Source organism: Sebastes fasciatus, chromosome 19 (assembly GCF_043250625.1).
Source record: "Sebastes fasciatus isolate fSebFas1 chromosome 19, fSebFas1.pri, whole genome shotgun sequence".
NCBI lineage: Eukaryota > Metazoa > Chordata > Actinopteri > Perciformes > Sebastidae > Sebastes > Sebastes fasciatus.
The window spans coordinates 6,137,462-6,156,105 of NC_133813.1; the positions used below are offsets into that span (position 1 = coordinate 6,137,462).

An 18,644-nucleotide genomic window follows, 5' to 3' on the forward strand; every position below is an offset into this window, starting at 1 on the left:
TAATCTAAAATAATGCATCATTTATTTGTTGATTATATTTTGTATTAACAATCTAAATCTGTAAAGTAACTAAAGCTGTCAGATAAATGTAGTGGAGTTGAAAGTCTAATATTTCCCTCTGAGATGTAATGGAGTAGAAGTATAAAGTATCAGAACATGGAAATACTCAAGTAAAGTAGAAGTATCTCAAAATTGTACTTAAGTACAGTACTTGAGTAAATGTATTTAGTTACTTTCCACCACTGAGTTCATGTTATACTGTTGTGTTTTTCTAAGAATTCTTTACTGCTCCTGTTGGAATAAAATAATTGTTGATTATTTAACTGTAAAGTAGTAATGTGTTTTTGATACGTTCACTTTTTTTGCATTAAATCATACCAGGATGTTTGCTGAAATTGATTGGATGTGGCACAGCCTACCGAGAAAAAGTTTCACCAACCACGCCACTGCAATATGCTGAAAGGTTATTTTGGAATTTTTGCCCAATGATGCCAAAAACGTGTTGCCTACTGAAGCTTTAAATGATGCACAGTATGTCTTATAGTGAAGACAACCTTCATGTCTGTCCTTGACGATGGAGATGTTCTGTAGTGTCATGCTGCCCCATCAACACATCAGCAGTTAAATCCTGTGTGTCATTCCTGTTGACAGTTGACACTGACTGCTTACTTGCTTGCAACAATGAAAAAAAAGCTGCGGTATTTCAGTAAAAAACATAAATTAACATGAATATAATCAAGATTTAAGGATTTTTTTTACAAAATAAAAGAAGCCCATTCACCAAAGGGAAAATTATTTTTTCTTAATCATGATTTGCATCTCATGATATGATATGAAAGAAAGATGATAAGTCATATGAAGAGAGAGGGGCTCCAGTTGTCATTTATTTTCCCTGGACACCAAAATAGGGGGAGAGTGGGGTAAGATGAGCCAATTTTTACTTATGCTGTCCTCGAGGTTAGGAAAAATGAGACAGAAGCAGAATGAAAACTTGAACCTTAAATTCAGGATCTCTCCTATCAAATGAAATGATCAGCATGCATCCATCACAAAGCTGTCTGGAAAAAATGACCTTCCCAAAAAAAGTGCTCCTGTGGCTCAACTTGCCCCAGGTAAGGGGTAAGTTGATCCGAGTCAGTGGGTAAGTTGAGCCATCGTGGGGTAAACTGAACATCTGAGTTTTTAAGTTTAAACCTCAGCATAAGTGTGTTAACAAACAGTTTCACAGTTATGAACTTGTGAGAACAAACCACCTGTGAGTTTCAAGACCATTCAACAATCAAAATATCATTCAATATTCGACTATATTCCAGTCGTCAAGGTTGCAGTGAAATATGAACTGTTGCTCCCTCCTTGCAGTTCCTCCAGCCTTTTGAGGTTGAGGTAGCTCCTTCAGCACATCACTCAGTGGAAAAGATGCCTCATCCTTTTCCTTGAATACAAAGGTGGGCTTCTCACGTCAAGTGTTCCCCCGGATTCTTCTGAGAAATCTTGCACTCACTTCGTTGCCCTCCAGGCTCTCAACCAAGCCAATGTAATGGTAGCTTCTGCCTTTGGATACAAAGTTTACTATGACAAAGTCACCAACTGACAGATCTGAGATGTCTGATTCACTTCTCTCATCATTAGAACTCTCATGTTCAGAAGTGTCATCAAATGGGATGGCATCACACTCTCCTCAGAACTGCTGTACGCTGTGATTTTCGTCTTGGTCTTTGGTTTGACCTAGGCCTACCTGCTAAACCCTGCTCTTTCCAGTTGTTGGGGACAGGAAGGTTGTTCTTTCTGCCAATTCCAATGCCAGTTCACAGCATTTCTTTGGAGTAAGGCCGTGGAACTGTTCAGCCAGCTTTTTGATATGGTCTGCAAGCTCCTTCTCTACCTCCTTTGTGAGGACCCTCTTTGCCTCTGCTGTTCCACTATAACCAACTGTTTTTACTTCCTTTATCTCCCTCTTCTATAAAGGTTAACACATTAAAAAATCAAACCAAGTTGTGTAACACTCAACAGTAATACCATTTTATACATCAGAGAATTAATTTGGTTAATTTATGGTGGGGTAAATTGAGCCAGTGGCTCGGAATAATAGTAGAATATTAGTGAGCCAGTGGCTCAACTTACCCCATAACCTTTGGCTCACTTTGCCCCATAGCTACCAATTTGGAAAAAATGGCCCAGTTTAGCAATTCAGGCTAATCTTTAACGAAGGGATTAACATGGTGTTATATCTTTAGTAAATCACCAACATGTATCATATATTTTTTTAGACCTGGATAAATTTGCTTTGACCTAACAGTCATTATTCCTGACATGCAGAAAATTTACTTTGACAGGGAAAAAACTGTTTTTGGTGTAAAAAAGTACTTACTACTTCTCCCATGTGCTTCACTTCATCACAGCAAGATAGAAATGATGGGTACTCCCTGAATTTATGGTCACATGACAAAACATAATCACAGTTGCCAAGATACAGGGGGTGGGTCAACTTACCCACTGGCTCATTTTACCCCACTCTCCCCTATATACATTAGCAAAGTGTGCAAGATACAATGTTTTATTCTTCAATGAAAAATAATTGAGGTAGTAAATGTGCAAAATTCAACATGTGCAACATTATTACAGGATTAAAATAAGATGGATTGTGGTTGAGACAGAAACTATAGAGCTTTGTTTGTTCTTCAGGTAGACCTATTGTGTGTGAATTAGTGTGACACCGGGAGATGGCGACAGGGTAACGAATGGAATAAAAGCCATGAAGAAGAAGAAGCAGCCACTAGGTGAAAGAGGATCAGTCTGCTGCTGCTGAGCTTCACAACCATGTCGACTCCTACGAACCAGGACCTGGGCCGTGCGCTCTGCATCATCACCGGGGCCTCCAGAGGCTTCGGGCGGACCATCGCGAGAGAGATGTCCCGGTTGGTGAAGCCCGGCTCGGCGCTCGTCCTCACGGCCCGCTCCGGTGATGACCTGCGGGCTGTGCAGGCGGAGCTGGCCGAGTCTGAGGCCGGCAGAGCGGGCCTGCTGGTGGAGTGTGTGGTGGCAGATCTGAGTCAGATGGAAGGACTGGAGAAGGTTGTCACAGCATCTAAGGACGCTTTCTCTGAGGATATTGATCACGTTATACTGGTCAACAACGCAGGTAAGAAGCAACCTCTCACTTTTTTTTTTTTTTTTTTACTATATACATAAGCAAAGTGTGCAAATTAGCAAAGTGTGCAAGTTACTATACATTAGAAAAGTTTGCAAGTTACTATACATTAGCAAAGTGTGCAAGTTACTATACATTAGAAAAGTTTGCAAGATACTATATACATTAGCAAAGTGTGCAAGTTACTATATTAGCAAAGTGTGCATAACATACTATATACATTAGCAAAGTGTGCAAGATACTATATACATTAGCAAAGTGTGCAAGATACATTAGTAAAATGTGCAAGTTACTATATTAGCAAAGTGTGCATAACATACTATATACATTAGCAAAATGTGCAAGATACTATATACATTAGCAAAGTGTGCAAGTTACTATATTAGCAAAGTGTGCATAACATACTATATACATTAGCAAAGTGTGCAAGATACTATATACATTAGCAAAGAGTGCAAGATACTATATACATTAGCAAAGAGTGCAAGATACTATATACATTAGCAAAGTGTGCAAGTTACTATATTAGCAAAGTGTGCATAACATACTATATACATTAGCAAAGTGTGCAAGATACTATATTAGCAAAGTGTGCATAACATACTATATACATTAGCAAAGTGTGCAAGATACTATATACATTAGCAAAGAGTGCAAGATACTATATACATTAGCAAAGAGTGCAAGATACTATATACATTAGCAAAGTGTGCAAGATACTATATTAGCAAAGTGTGCATAACATACTATATACATTAGCAAAGTGTGCAAGTTACTATATACATTAGCAAAGTGTGCAAGATACTATATTAGCAAAGTGTGCATAACATACTACATACATTAGCATAAACTGGGACACATTTAGAATGTTTACGTTTAAAACCATGTCAATATTGTATATTTGTGACATCACAAATGGACCGAAATCCTAATGGCTTGTTTCAAACGCACAATTTCTGAATACGGGCTTTGTGTATTTCTCCGTATATTGAGCGTTTTGATAGTTTAACAGTATTTATATAGCACTTAAACCTGCTTTATAATATAAAAGACATGAAAATTTCACTTTTTACAATATGGGACCTTTTAACATGAAAAATCAAAAGGGAATTTTCTGTTTACAATATATGTAACGCATTGCTACGCAAATACATTTTCCATATCTCCTTTTTCTGTGTAGCTACTACAGTATTGACTTTTCCCAGTAATCTTTTACCTGCTGTTGAAATAGTAATCTAAACAGTTCAGTGTGACACACATTCAGCTAGACAAAACTGACATTCTGGTATAGTACAGTAAACAGTCAACAAACAATAGAACGAAACAGAGATTTGTATTTGATTTGACGCCGTGGTGAAAAAACATCTAAACATTTTGACCAGTATGGCTCACACGATGACAAAACCTTTCATTTTGGTGGCGTTGGTCAGTTTACTGACACATTAACTCTGTTTTGAAGCATGAAATTAAGTGTTTTGGGTGAGTTACTGGGTGGGAGCAGATCCTGGATCATGTGCTGAAGGCTATTTACTGTATTTAAGTGAGAGGAAGGATGTGAGGTAGTTAGGAAGCAGTAAATAGCCTTCAGTTATTGCGTCAGTAAACAGTAGAGATCAAGTTGAGGAAATACCAAGCACCGCCCACCAGCCGGAGCACAGCCAATAGGAACGCTCTCTCTCTGTGAAATGACCTGTGATTGGTCAAAGTCTTCTGTCACGGGCTAGATTTTTTAAAGCCTGTAAACAGAGCCATGAGGAGGTGCAGAAGTCTAGTTTCTCTCAGAACAGTGAAAACGTCTTTTAATGTTGTGATCTTGTTGCCTCCTTTTGAGAATATTTACATAAAACTAGTTGATGAAAACACTCACGAGGCATGTAGACGGAGACACACACTATTCTTAACCCCTCCTTCCCTCTTCCCAGCCTCCCTGGGGGACGTGTCCCGCTACGCCAAAAGCTTCACCGACATGGCCGAGGTGGACTCTTACTTGTCTCTCAACGTCAGCTCCTCCCTGTGCCTCACCGCCAACGTCCTGCAGGCTTTCCCACAGCGTCCAGGTCTGCGGCGCACCGTGATCAACATCACCTCGCTGTGCGCCCTGCAGGCTTTCCCCTCCTGGGTGCTGTACTGCACCGGCAAGGCCGCCAGAGAGATGATGTTCAATGTGCTGGTGAAGGAGGAGCCGGACCTCCGGGTGCTCAGCTACTCTCCAGGTGAGCAACCTTCTGTTTGTGCTCCTCACATTCAAAGTCCAACCAGTCAGCCATGATTTGTTGGACAGTTAGAGGACTTGAATGAAGTCTTCCTAAAGGAGTCGTGAGGCTGAATTCCAGTTTTACCACATTTTAAAGTTCCCCGTACCTTTTAAAATGAAAACATACCAGCAGCTGCTGCAAGGCCGTGATCCAACTGGAAACACTAGGGCCCAGTTACAACCCTCTCACTCCGTGACGGAGTGAACTCTGTCTGTCGTCACATTCACAGCTCAATGAAGCACCTTCTTTAAGGTGGAGGGTACACTGTAAATACAACGGCCACTTCGGGACGGCAGGGAAACTATAAATAAATATCAGAATCAGAAATACTTTATTGATAGGGGTAAAAAATAATAAATATATGTTGTTTAAATATTTATAAATATACAACATTTTACAATCAAATGAACATGCCTACTGTTTTCTAGACTGGACAAGGGTATATTTGATCCTAAATACAATCTATTTACTTTAAATTGATGACATCTGTATGACAATAAAGTAGAATACATTAAATGTTTATCAGTTTGAGCAGTTTACAGTAAATGTTTGTACCGGTAGTGGAATTGGGCCAATGTGTTTGTTCTGTCCTTTCGAACCTTTGAACTCCATTCACCTCCATTCACCTCTGTCCTCTGTATCGTATCTGTCCAGGGCCTCTGGACACGGCCATGCAGGTGACAGCCAGATCCAAAACAGCCGATCCCAACCTCAGGAAGTCTTTTACCGACATGCACGCTCAGGGCACGCTGCTCACCTGTGAGGTGTCCTGTGCCAAGCTGATGAAGCTGCTTCTGGAAGACACCTACGCATCAGGAGCTCACATCGACGTCTTTGACCTCTAGATGCTAAAACTTACTCTTATTACAGATCATTTCTATGTGTGCCTTGATTTCAATTGAAACCTACCACCCATGTTGTAGTCAAGACCATCTAAACCGAGACCAAAACCAGAGTGTATCGAGACTGAGACAAAGACTTTGAGGGGTTGAGATAGTCCAGATAAGTGTGAGTCCCAGATCCTCCTCAGATTAGTCTGAAAGACCCACATTCCCATAAAAACACCCACAGAAATCAAATGAAGATTCCTCTTCCTTCACTTCTTTAATTGCCATATTCAGTGTTTATGTGTAGACATTGCAGAGGTGAATGTTATGTGTGTGAATGTTCCTTTGTTTTCTCTGAGCAATCACAGTAATGATGTTTTAATCAATGTACAGGCAGTTTAGTGATATCCCCACGGTTGAGACTAGACCAAAAAAGACATGGTGGTTGGTAACAGGATGGCCAGTCTGAGCATTGCCAAGACCAAAGTTGTGAATAATGACTGTAACACGAAACACCTCAGTTAATCATTTGCCATGTAGCAGGATGCCATTTGTAGATGTTCTGGTGCTTTACTTCAGGTGCTTCGGCTACATAATAAATCATCTCCAGCTCACACATAATGCAAGATAGCAACAATTTTACAACACATGACATCAGGCCTTGTGTAGCATTTAGGGGGATCTATTGGCAGAAATGGAATATAATATTAATAACCATGTATTCATTAGTACGATAGAGTATTAGGGCCACATCGAGATTTCGAGAATTAAGTCATAATATTACGAGAATAAAGTCTTAATTTAATGAGAATAAAGTCAGACTATTTCAAGAAAAAAAGTCGTAATATTACGTGAATAAAGTCATAACTTTACGAAAAAAATTTTATTTCCTCCTCCACAAAAGAGTCAGTTTCCCCTTCAGGTCCGTGTGGTTCTTTCTTCAGAATAAACACAGTTTCTTGCACAATCTTGTCAAGGTCCTGATACTGATGATAATGTGGTGCTGATATGCCAAAAGATGAAGTATTTCATTATTTGTGAAACCTAAACTAAAGTATAACTTCACAAGATGCTCCACGTTCCTCATTTTCACACAGGCGGCACGCTGCTCTATTTCCCCTCTAAAATAACACGTAAAATCACCGCTTTATAATATTATGACTTTATTCTCATAATATTACGACTTTTTTTTCTCGTAAACTTCTAGCTTTATTCTCGTAATATTATAACTTTTTTTCTCGTAAACTTCTGACTTTATTCTCATAGTATTATGACTTTATTTCCCATAAACTTACGACTTTATTCTTATAATATTACAACTTTATTCTCATAATATTACGACTTTTTTCACATAAACCTATGACTTTATTCTTGTAATATTAGGAATATATTCTCGAAATCTCGGATTTATTTTATTTTCCTCAATGTGGCGCTAATACTCCCTCATACATTAGTGTATAATCCCCTGAAAATACGACTCATTGTGTTTTCGTTATCTTAGAATGAGTCCTTCATATCGACATAGGGAGCGGGTCCTCTTCATGGAGTCCTCTATGTTGCTCCTACATGTTTCTACAGTAGCCCAGAACAGACAAACCAAAAACTGGCTCTGTAGGCCATATTATGCCCCTGATTACAGTACATGCATATAAAAGCACATGAAAGTTACAGTATACATCAACAAATCATACAACAAACAGGCCAAAGACATGAAGATAAGGGACAACATCATTCACACTGCTCTACAGTATGTAAAGGAAAAAGAAAGAGGAAACCTGGTACTGTATCTGTGTTGTTATTCTTTGGTTGATTTCATGTCATATTGTGATAACCGTTATTTAATGAAGTGCTTGTTTATTGTCAGAACGGTTCCCTGTATGTTTATGTTATCAGTTGTTATTGTCATTCGGATACTTATGTATTATTGTGCTCTGACCCCAATCTGTGCCATGTTAAGTCTTAACTGTGAAGTCTGGGGGTTGTCGTTTCAATGTGCCTTACAGTATGTTAATAAGATGCTATCTTTTCTGAATAGTTATATTAGTAAACAGTGATTAATGCTGCTGTAATGCTGAGTATAAGCATTTCAATATGTGACAGAAACACTCAAAATATTTTTCACACATTCCTCAATGTACGACTGATTACTTCATAAAAATGTTGATGGGAAATTTGTGCTTTATTTGTGCTTACCTAAACTTGATACTGTATATTACATAAATGCAGCATGAATGTCATCAGGTGCGGAGGTGTTCATGAAGGTGGAAGTGGATCGAATGAAGTTCGGTAACTCATTCCACCACTACAGACTACAGAGGAGAAGAGTCTAGCTGGCGACTTTGTTGTGATGGTAGTGTAGACCTGGATGAGTGAGTTCAGGTAGGCGGCAGCCATTGTTGTTGCTGTTTTGAATTTGATGCGTGACGTGTGCTGTTTTGGGTTAGTTGAAGACCAGTTGCGCTGCTGCGTTCTAGATCATCTTCATGCCTACCAGTAGGGAGTTGCAGATACATGAAAGAGGCTGCCACTTAAGGTGAGCAGCTCCGTTTCCCGTCATGTGCCTCTGACAGACGGACACAGCTGCCCCGGACCAAAATACCACAGGAGGAACCAACCCAAAGAAGGGGACGACACCCTTAGACTACCTCTACTCACCTCCCCAGCGCCTAATTTCCCACTGCTCACCCCCCTCCCCACTCTGGGGAGTTTGTACAACCTCTAGAGGGGGTAAGTTTATTTTTGGCTGTAGCAGGGTCGGGCTAAGGAGAGAGGGGGGAAAGTGCTCCTTAGAATTTCCCGAGAACTCTTTGCAGCTTGTTTGGTCCCGTATCCCTCGGCCAGTCCCACCCTCAGCAGCTTTCTCCCTCCTCTCGGCCTCCTCCTGTGTTTTGTTTAGCCAGTACAATGACTGTGGGGAACATGGAGAGCGCTGAGCTGTTTGATGCTGGGAAGAAAGGTCGAGGCCTGAAGGCCACCAAAGAGCTCAAGGCCGGGGAAGTGGTCTTCGCCGAGCCCAGTTTCTCCGCTGTGGTCTTCGACAGGTACGAGGGCTCCCCGGTTGTTGTCGTTTTTTAGACTAGATGGACAGGTAGGATCGTTTCTTACCGTGCATGTATTTGCAGATCTGGCTGACACCACTGCCGGTGTGTTGTGGACGTGTAGGTCAGGCTTCTCTGAGCTGTGTGACCTCATATCTTAGATGCCCAAAATTCTCATGACACCAGCAATAAAAAGCTGTCAAGGTGTCATGTGAGCTTGAGCTCGACATACTTTTGGATACAGTTTTCAAGAGCTAGGACGCTCTACCACAAAAATTGACACTTTGCAAGCTTTCAAAAATAATTTCATAAATTAAAAATGAATAAAACATCAGTCTTAGAGATTCTAGTGACCTCACATGTAGCATGTGGATAGAGAAATGACGATTTCCTTCTCTCTACATGCAGTAGATCAATGTCTATCGAGTCTGTATGTGCTATGATGCATTGGTCATACCTCTATTTTTTAGACCCTGTTCAAATATGCTACATGTTAAAATTGGATTATTGTGTTACAGCTGCTAAAAGGTTATTTGTATAGCAAGTGTTTTACATAAGACATGGAGCGCCTTGGTAGCTGAGTTGTTACAGAGCGTGCCATATAACCCCAACGTCCTGTGTTGGATTTCAGCCTTTGTTGTATTTCTACAAGGTCCTCTGTCAAAGGACGCTTCATAATGTCAGTGCAGATTAGAAATATATTTTAGCCCCTAGACCAGGGGTCTCAAACTCGCGGCCCGCGGGCCAATTGCGGCCCGCAAGACGATATTTTGTGGCCCCCACCTTGATATGAAAGTTTAATGTTAGTGCGGCCCGCAAATTTTTTTTTTTTTTATAAAGTTTTTTATAAAGTTTTTTTTGGGGGCATTTTTTCATTTTTATTGACAGGACAGTGGATAGAGTCTTGGAAAGGGGGGAGAGAGAGTGGATGCGGAAAGGGCCACAGGCCGGATTCGAACCCGGGCCGCCGCGGTCAGGACCAAGTCTTGTTACATGGGCGCCCGCTCTACCAACTGAGCTAACCAGGCGCCCTCGGCCCGCGAGTTTTATGTGAATGGCAGTTTGCCGTTGAAGGTCCCTTTGTTGCGCGAGCCCGAGCTGAACGAACCTACCAATCACAGCGGGGTATATGGCTCCCGGGGACGGGCAATCGGCCGGGCTTGATGCAAGCAGAGAAACATTTCACAACAACTGTGGCGGCGCCCGTGTAACATCGCATAAGCTTGATTAAAGCTTGATTTATACTTCTGCGTTGAATCGACGCCGTAGCCTGACGTGCACCTCTCCAGAAATGTAACTACACGTCGCGGCGACGCAGACCGCAACAGCTGTGATTGGTCCAGTCTCTCAGCGATGCTGAGCGGCCAGGACCAAGTTCTACTTCTCTCTGCCTCCATCTTTTCAATGTTTGTTCACACAAATCCACTCAGATATATTTTCTCTTTTCGGCGTTGCAGTAATATCAGTAGAAGTTCTGTGGTTCAACAGTTATTAGCTCCAACTCCGCTCAGTTTCTGTTTGTAGTACAAGAAGAAGAAGGAAACTCATAGAGACGCCGCCGCCAACTAGCGGTTTGGTGGTGTAATTGCAGAGCAACACAAACACAGCAGGCACAACTTTATTGCGGAGTGACACCAAGTGGAATGAATATATATCTTGTCTTTTTCAAAGCCTGCAGTGAAGAGAAAGGTTGGTGACGAGCACAGACAATTTCAGGAAAAGTGGGAGACGCAATAGAGGCCATGTTCAGAAGAACCGTTCATGTTCTTCAATGTTCCATTCATGTTCAGGACAGTTCATGTTCAGAAGAACCCATTCAAGTTAAAGAACTGTTAATAATGACGTTTGAGAAGATTGTTGTTTTTTTTAACAAAGTTTTTTTTGTGGAATACCTGATGCGGCCCAGCCTCACCCAGACTCTGCCTCCAGCGGCCCCCAGGTAAATTGAGTTTGAGACCACTGCCCTAGACCATTCAGTGGTCTGGTCTGTCAAAATGAGAAAGTTTGTGACCCTGCAGCCATGTTGAGATCTCTTGAGGAAATACCAAACACCGCCCACCAGCCGGAGCACAGCCAATAGGAACGCTGTCTCTCTCTGAAATGACCTGTGATTGGTCAAAGTCTTCGGTCACGGGCTAAAGCCTGAAAACAGAGCCATGAGGAGGTGCAGAAGTCTAGTTTTCTCTCAGACACTTGAATTACAATATGCTGAAAGGTTATTATGGAATTTTTGCCCAATGATGCCAAAACATTGTTGCCTACTGCAGGTTTAATAATTAACTATTGTAACTAATATGTTCCTTATTCTAATGATGTTATTTTAAGATGTTCCAACAATTAGTTTGACTTTGTTGCACATTTTGTCTCATGTAAAACTTCTCCCCTGGACTTCTGTCTTCAATTTGCATTTCTTTTTCAGTAATGTAATGCAGCTGCAGTTTTTTGCCTTCTGCAACATGCACATTGCACACAGTGTTCTGGACTTTTTCTGTAAATAGTTGGCAGCCGAGTGCAGCCCGGTTTATCTATGTGCTGGAATGCCAGACACAGATCTGGTAGCGTCGTCTTTGAGCCATATAAGAGCGAGTAGCTGCAGGACGTTGGCTCACTGAGGGCGTCCAGCACAGTAGGCATGCACTGAGAGGATCTGCCTAATGTAGGAAAGGAGCTGTCCAAAACTACAGCGAGAGAACAGAGCGTGCGTGTGTCTGTTTGTGTGAAGCTGCACAGGGCTTTGCTGCGTTCTAACAATCATCAGAAGCATTAACACGTCTGTTCACTGTTCCTTTGGACTGAATAAACTGTTTACACAGACAGACAGACGGACTCTGTTCACTCACACAGTGCGAGCTTCTGTCTGTCGTCAGCATCCAGTCAGCTGAAGATATGAGGATAGAAATGTAATCATGTTTGCAAGCTCCATTTACTTCTCTTAACTTTTTTTTAAAACAGAGAGCTGTGATGATATTTTATTTATGATATTTATGTGCATGTATATGTGTCTTGTTCATACACACTGTATATTTAACAATATTACATAGATAGTATATAGAATAGTTTATAGTATGCATATTGTGAGGGAGCTGCAAACCATCCCCCTCTCTAAGATGGAAAAAGACACACACGTGAATTGACTGTGTTAAGTTCAAGAAAACAGACTGATACAGGAAATTCAGGTTTATATGTTGTGTTTTTATTTTGGGGAACTCTTAAGAAATAGTACTTCTGAGGGAGTGTTTGATGAAATGAATAAATACATTTTAAATAAAAAATAAATACAAAAATAAATAAATAAAAAAAAATAATAAAAATAAATAAATAAAAGGGAACATTAATGTGTAAGTCTATTTTTAATATTATTTTTGGTACATTTAATGGCATATTAATTTATTTTTTGAGTCATTTATTTATTATTTATTTTGGCAGCTTCTGTCATCCTTGCAAAATGTTCTGTTTCGAGTGAGCTGCACTGACTAACTTCTTTCCACTTGGGTTTTTTGCCTCTTCAATCACTTTCGTCTTCTTTGGTGCTACATCTTCACAGGGGCCTCTCACTGCAGATGTCACTGAAAGATGATGTTTTCCATGCACCTGCAATGTTTCTATGTTTTGTCTGTTTCCCTCTCAGTTTGGCCACTCAGGTGTGCCACAGCTGTTTCCGGCACCAGGCCAAACTGCACCGCTGTGCCCAGTGTAAGTTTGCCCATTACTGCGACCGGACCTGCCAGACTGCATGCTGGGACGAACACAAGCAGGAATGTGGTGCCATCAAGAAGATCGGCAAGGTGCCCAGCGAGCACGTTCGGTAAGGACAACTGGGAGAGGAAGCTGCAGGAGACAGATGAAATGAAAGTTGTATGAAACCACCCGATTCGACTGTTATCAGGCCATTAAAGAGGCGTTATCGGTCGCGATAAGCACCATAGATGTGGGTCAGTAGGGGGCCTACTACGCCTACTATGTTGTAAAAGTGAAAGTTAAACTTAAAAGCAACACTTTCTAACATATAAAACTGAATGAAACGTCACGTTTTGAACACAAACAAAAAGGCTTCTTTAGGTTTAGGCAACAAAAACTACAACTTCTTTAGGTTTAGGCAACAAAAGCAGTTAAGTTTAGGGAAAATCATTGTGTTTTGGGTACCCTTATGAAGTTTCACACTGTCTATAATACAGCTTCTGCTCCTGTCATAGATACTAGAGTCGCTAGAGGTCGCTGTCGTGTTCTTTTATACCTTCTTTCGGTGATCTACCATGTGAATAGATGATAAAACCTACAAGTGGGTGTAGTAGGCCCCTATTGACCCACATCTATGGGGCTTATAGCGACTGATAACGCCTATTTATTAGCCTGACAACAGCCTAATCAGTCGGCTGATGAAACTGACTTGTATAATACTGCAAGGCAAGAAATCATAGCAACCTGAGGTCCTGTTTTGCAGAACAAGGCGTTCTCCTTGTCTCAACTCTGATACGGTGTAAAGTCAAGTCAGGTCAATTAATACAGCCCAAAATCACACAACACAAATTTGCCTCAGGGGGCTGAACAGCAAATGTTAGCTCCTGAAAAATAGGAAGAAAATAATCACAAGAGTGATGGTGACGTTTCCTCAGCGAGAACTTTACTCTAATGCTTTTACAAAAATACAACAAGAGGAAATGCATCTTTTTGTAGAGAGTACATACCCTTCTTCTGTTACACAGTATTTACCTGATTATATTAATCTGTGATGATTTCATATGTGAATTTTGAGACATTTATTTTGCCTTTCTCCCTGTAATTCTGAACATCGTGTGATGCATCATAGGCATCAATCAATCAATCAATCAATCAAGAGGATGACTAGTCACAGACTGACTACAAAGCATTGTGCTGGTGTAGTCTAGTACAGTATAGGATTCAGTGGAGGACACATGAACTGACCAATATCTGATAGTGCCAGCGATGTCTCTCTCTTTCTGTCCAGTCTGGCTGCTCGTGTGCTGTGGCGTACACACAAGGACACGGGCATTGTGTCAGACAGTCAGCTGATCTCCGTGGACCAGCTGGAGGACCATGTGGCCGACCTACCTGAAGAAGAACTCAAGCGGCTCAATAATGACGTGCACACCTTCCAGGAGTACTGGTCTTATGGAAGAAAGCAGCACTCCGTCGACTACATCTCTCACATCTTTGGCATTGTAAGAATGAATGTCTCATTATGCATTACTGATGTAATCTGTAATGCATCTGTAATATTATATATGTTTGTAATCTGCACCAGGACTAAAGACAGCTTCAGAAATAAACTAGTTTGTACTTCCTCCCCTCTCTCTTGTGTGTCTCTGTAGATCAAGTGTAATGGATTCACGCTGAGCGACCAGAGAGGCCTGCAGGCCGTCGGTGTGGGTCTTTTTCCCAACCTTTGTCTGGTCAACCATGACTGTTGGCCCAACTGCACCGTCATCCTCAACCACGGCAAGTAGGTATCCAAGCTACTGCTCCTTTAAAATCTCTGTGTAATTATCTAATTATTATTAGGGGCCGGGCAGCTATGCTGTCTTTGTCAATATTCTTATTCTGCTGCATCTTCTTCTTCTTCTTCATCTTCTTCTGTTGCTTCTTCTTCTGTTACTTCTGCTTCTTCTTCTTCTTCTGCTGCTTCTGCTGTCACTTCTTCTTGTTCTGCTGTTGCTTCTGCTTCTTCTTCTGCTTCTTCTTCATCTTTCTCAAAATGCCCGGCCCATCCCGCAGCTGCACAGCACCTATAATTACTATTATATCTAATAATTAAATAATTAGGTATAGAACTTTATTTAGTATTATATATTATGTGAGCACAACATAAAGTACAATAGTAAAACTAGATTTTGTGGACCAGCGTGACTCGTTGATGCTTTATTTTAAACAAAAGACCAGCGTAACTTATAAATGTTTGGATGAACTGACTGTCGCTTTCTTTTGCAGCCAGTCAGCGTTGATTTCTGCTCTCCACTCTCAGAGGAGGTACGTATTGCAGCTGATCAATATCTATATATGATATGATGAGGCTATAACATGGCTGAAACATGCGTGTGCTAAAACTATACAGAACACAGATCATGACCTATAGCAACATTTGTTTCAGGACCACTCAAACAACTTAGCAATCAATTGAATCAACTTTCAACTTGTACTGATTTGATCAGTAATATCGTGGGATTTGCTGCATCCAGTGCAGCAGAGGAGTACCATTAAACCATGCATTATCAGATCCAGAAAACCAGTCTGGTCCTCCTCTGTTCAAGGATTGAGCTGCGAGCTGTGGGTAAAATCCCAGAAGGTGAGGAGCTGACCGTCAGCTACGTGGACTTCCTCAGCCTGTCTGCTGACCGCCAGAAGAGGCTGAAGGAGCATTTCCACTTTGAGTGCACCTGCCAACACTGCAGCCAGCACATCAAGGACGACCTGATGATGGCTGCCGCAGAGAACAAAGTTGGCTTTACATACGATAACAGTCACACAAAATACAGAATCCTTTTCTTTATTTCACTTTTATGATTATGATTCAAACCGTATATTCCTGTTAGCGGTGTTGTCCCTGTGTCTCCCTCTCAGCCCTCTGCTGATAAGGTGAAAGAGGTGACCGCCTTCAGTAAAGAATGTCTGGACAAGATCGACAGGTCCCATATCAAGAAGGATTTCCACGAGGTACACAACACTCAGCTGTCTGCATTTCTTTCTCTCTTCATCACGCTTCACTGTCTTTCCCCTGTACTGTACTGTACTCTGTCTGTCCTCTCTCAGGTGGTGAAGTTGTGTCACGAGTGTCTGGAGAAGCAGGAGAACGTCTTGGCGGACACTCACCTGTATCAGCTGCGTGTGCTCAGCGTTGGCAGCGAGGTGCTCTCATACCTGCAGTGCTTCTCTGAGGCTGCAGACTACGCCCGCAGGATGGTGGAGGGATACATGTGAGTGCTGCAGGGAGAGAGTAACTAGTGCACATTAACCATGACACTAGGTATCCTGCAGAGATCAGTATGAAGTTATAGTTAAGATTCATGTATAAACTCCCCATGTTCCATTTATATTTGCATAGAAACCCCCTATTTCACCATAGATTACCGTTGAAACCTTTAAAACTTTGGAGTTGGGAAAGAGAAACCTCAATGTGTTCACACCTTAATACAAAATATAATAATCATCTAGGTGTTTGAATGATGCTGATATATTTCATCATATATTAGGTCAAAATATTTTATGTTTTGTATGTGAAATCTGTAATTTAGGAGTGTGAGAAGTGGATACATTTTGCATATCGCAATATTGATATATATTGTGACAAAGTAAATTTTTTTAGGTTTAATTGGTTAAAAAACGAGGCAACACTTCATTTTACAGGTCCGCAAATTTCATGGTAATTAGGTGATAATTAGAAAGTAGCCTATTTGAAATTTCTTTGGAATAACTGCCAAATTACCCCAATATTTACGTACAAATTTATCGAAAATTACTTTATTATGAACATTATTTATCTATTATCTATTTCCCAATAGCTGGTAATTTATTTAATACATTTCCCAGGAAAAGAATACAAAGTTAATAGATATGCTTTATTTCCTTGTCTGCTGATAAATAGATAATAATTAGCAAATAACTTCTTTGAAATTTCTTAAAAAAACTCCCTGAATCATGACATTAGCTACCAGGTTACATTTATGTAGACAATAAGTCACACAATGGTGAGATTTGTTCCTGATCAGAAGTGTCTTCTATTAGTTTTCCACCTCCGATGAAGAGCAGCACACAGCCGCTTCTCAAGCCTAAGGACCCTATTTTAACCATTATATGCTATTTTAGCATAAATAATGTTTATAATAATTTTTTTTTGATAAATTTTGAGTTAAATATTGGGGTAATTTGGCAGAAATTCCAAAGAAATTTCAAATAGGTTTCTTGCTAATTTTCACCTAATTACCATGAAATTTGTGGACCTGTAAAATTAAGTGTTACCCAATATTGATATATATTGTGACAAGTACATTTTTAGGTTTAATTGGTTTAAAAACTATTAAGTGCATTTGTGTATCAGGCAAAAACCTCAATAACGTCCGGCCACTTTAAGCTGCGAGGCCACTGTACTGTAGCTTTTGGGAACGTTACTCAAACAGGAGGAAATTTGTTGGGGACTATTTAAAGCAGTGTATTAATATACATTTGATGCTCCAGTGAGTATTATTGGCTCATTGGTGTGCTTTTAAAAGTCTGTGGACGACTATGTAGCTCTATGGCACATAAGATATATCAGGCTTTGAATACAGGATACATTCATTGTTGGTTTGGGTCTCTTCATGGGACTTTTTGTTTCTGCAGAAAGCTTTACCACCACAACAATGCCCTGTTGGGCATGGCCATCATGCGGGCAGGCGTCACCCACTGGCACGCAGGGCAGATAGAAGTGGGTCACGGCTTGATCTGCAAGGCCTACGGCATCCTCATGGTCACCCACGGACCCAACCACGCCATCACCAAAGACCTGGAGGTACACTATGCAGTAGTTTTCTTTTATGTATCGGGCTGTGACTTGTAGCGTAATAACTACATATTGAAAATATAGTTTCTACAAACTGAGTGGTAACATTGGAAGTATTATTTAATTCTCCCAGTAATCTTGCTTTTTTTTTTATGCCTTCAGTCTATGCGCACGCAGACTGAGATGGAGCTGAAGATGTTCAAGCAGAATGAGTCTGCGTACCACACCATGAGGGATGCTGCTCTGAAGACCGGCAGCTCTTAAGCCGATGCAAAGAGCAATAATCACTGATGATACCCTGTTCTGTTAAAATCAACATGTGCAGATGTAACACAGTATGTATCATGTACAGTATCTACAATTAAAGTGGAAAGACAACATGTTGTGATCACTTACACACAAACGAAAAGCATTCCTGACAACCAGGCTTGGAGCCAGGATTTCAGAGATACTGAGGTCACAAGTTCACCTGAGGCAATCAAATCACCTACTACTGAATACTTGACATACTATACTATGACTTTTTGTTATTTTTTCGACATACTATACTATGACTTTTTTTACTTTTTCGACATACTATACTATGACTTTTTTTTTTTTTTAACTTTTTTTCCAACATACTATAATATGACTTTTTTTTGCCTTTTTTCGACATACTATACTATGGTTTTTTTTTTTACTTTTTTTCTAGATACTATACTATGACTTTTTTTTCATGGAATCTTTCAAAATACTATACTACGACTTTTTTTTCATGAAATTTTTCAACATACTATACTATGACTTTTTTTCATGAAATTTTGACATACTATAATTTGACTTTTTTTCATGGAATTTTTCAAAATACTATACGATGACTTTTTTCATGAAATTTTTCAAAAATAT

General features: G+C 40.4%; 2 protein-coding genes across 2 annotated transcripts; both read left to right on the forward strand.

Annotated features, from left to right (window-relative positions):
- Positions 1-2,746: 2,746 nt before the first annotated feature.
- Positions 2,747-8,401, forward strand: spra (sepiapterin reductase a). Its single transcript, XM_074617925.1, has 3 exons — positions 2,747-3,139; positions 5,071-5,361; positions 6,058-8,401. The coding sequence occupies exons 1-3, from the start codon at positions 2,818-2,820 to the stop codon at positions 6,246-6,248; spliced, it is 804 nt and encodes a 267-aa protein (XP_074474026.1). The 5' UTR covers positions 2,747-2,817; the 3' UTR covers positions 6,249-8,401.
- A 559-nt stretch (positions 8,402-8,960) lies between these two features.
- On the forward strand, positions 8,961-18,137 carry smyd1a (SET and MYND domain containing 1a). Its single transcript, XM_074617924.1, has 10 exons — positions 8,961-9,271; positions 12,897-13,073; positions 14,235-14,448; positions 14,599-14,729; positions 15,215-15,253; positions 15,535-15,721; positions 15,845-15,937; positions 16,034-16,197; positions 17,600-17,768; positions 17,922-18,137. The coding sequence occupies exons 1-10, from the start codon at positions 9,135-9,137 to the stop codon at positions 18,021-18,023; spliced, it is 1,413 nt and encodes a 470-aa protein (XP_074474025.1). The 5' UTR covers positions 8,961-9,134; the 3' UTR covers positions 18,024-18,137.
- Positions 18,138-18,644: the final 507 nt, after the last annotated feature.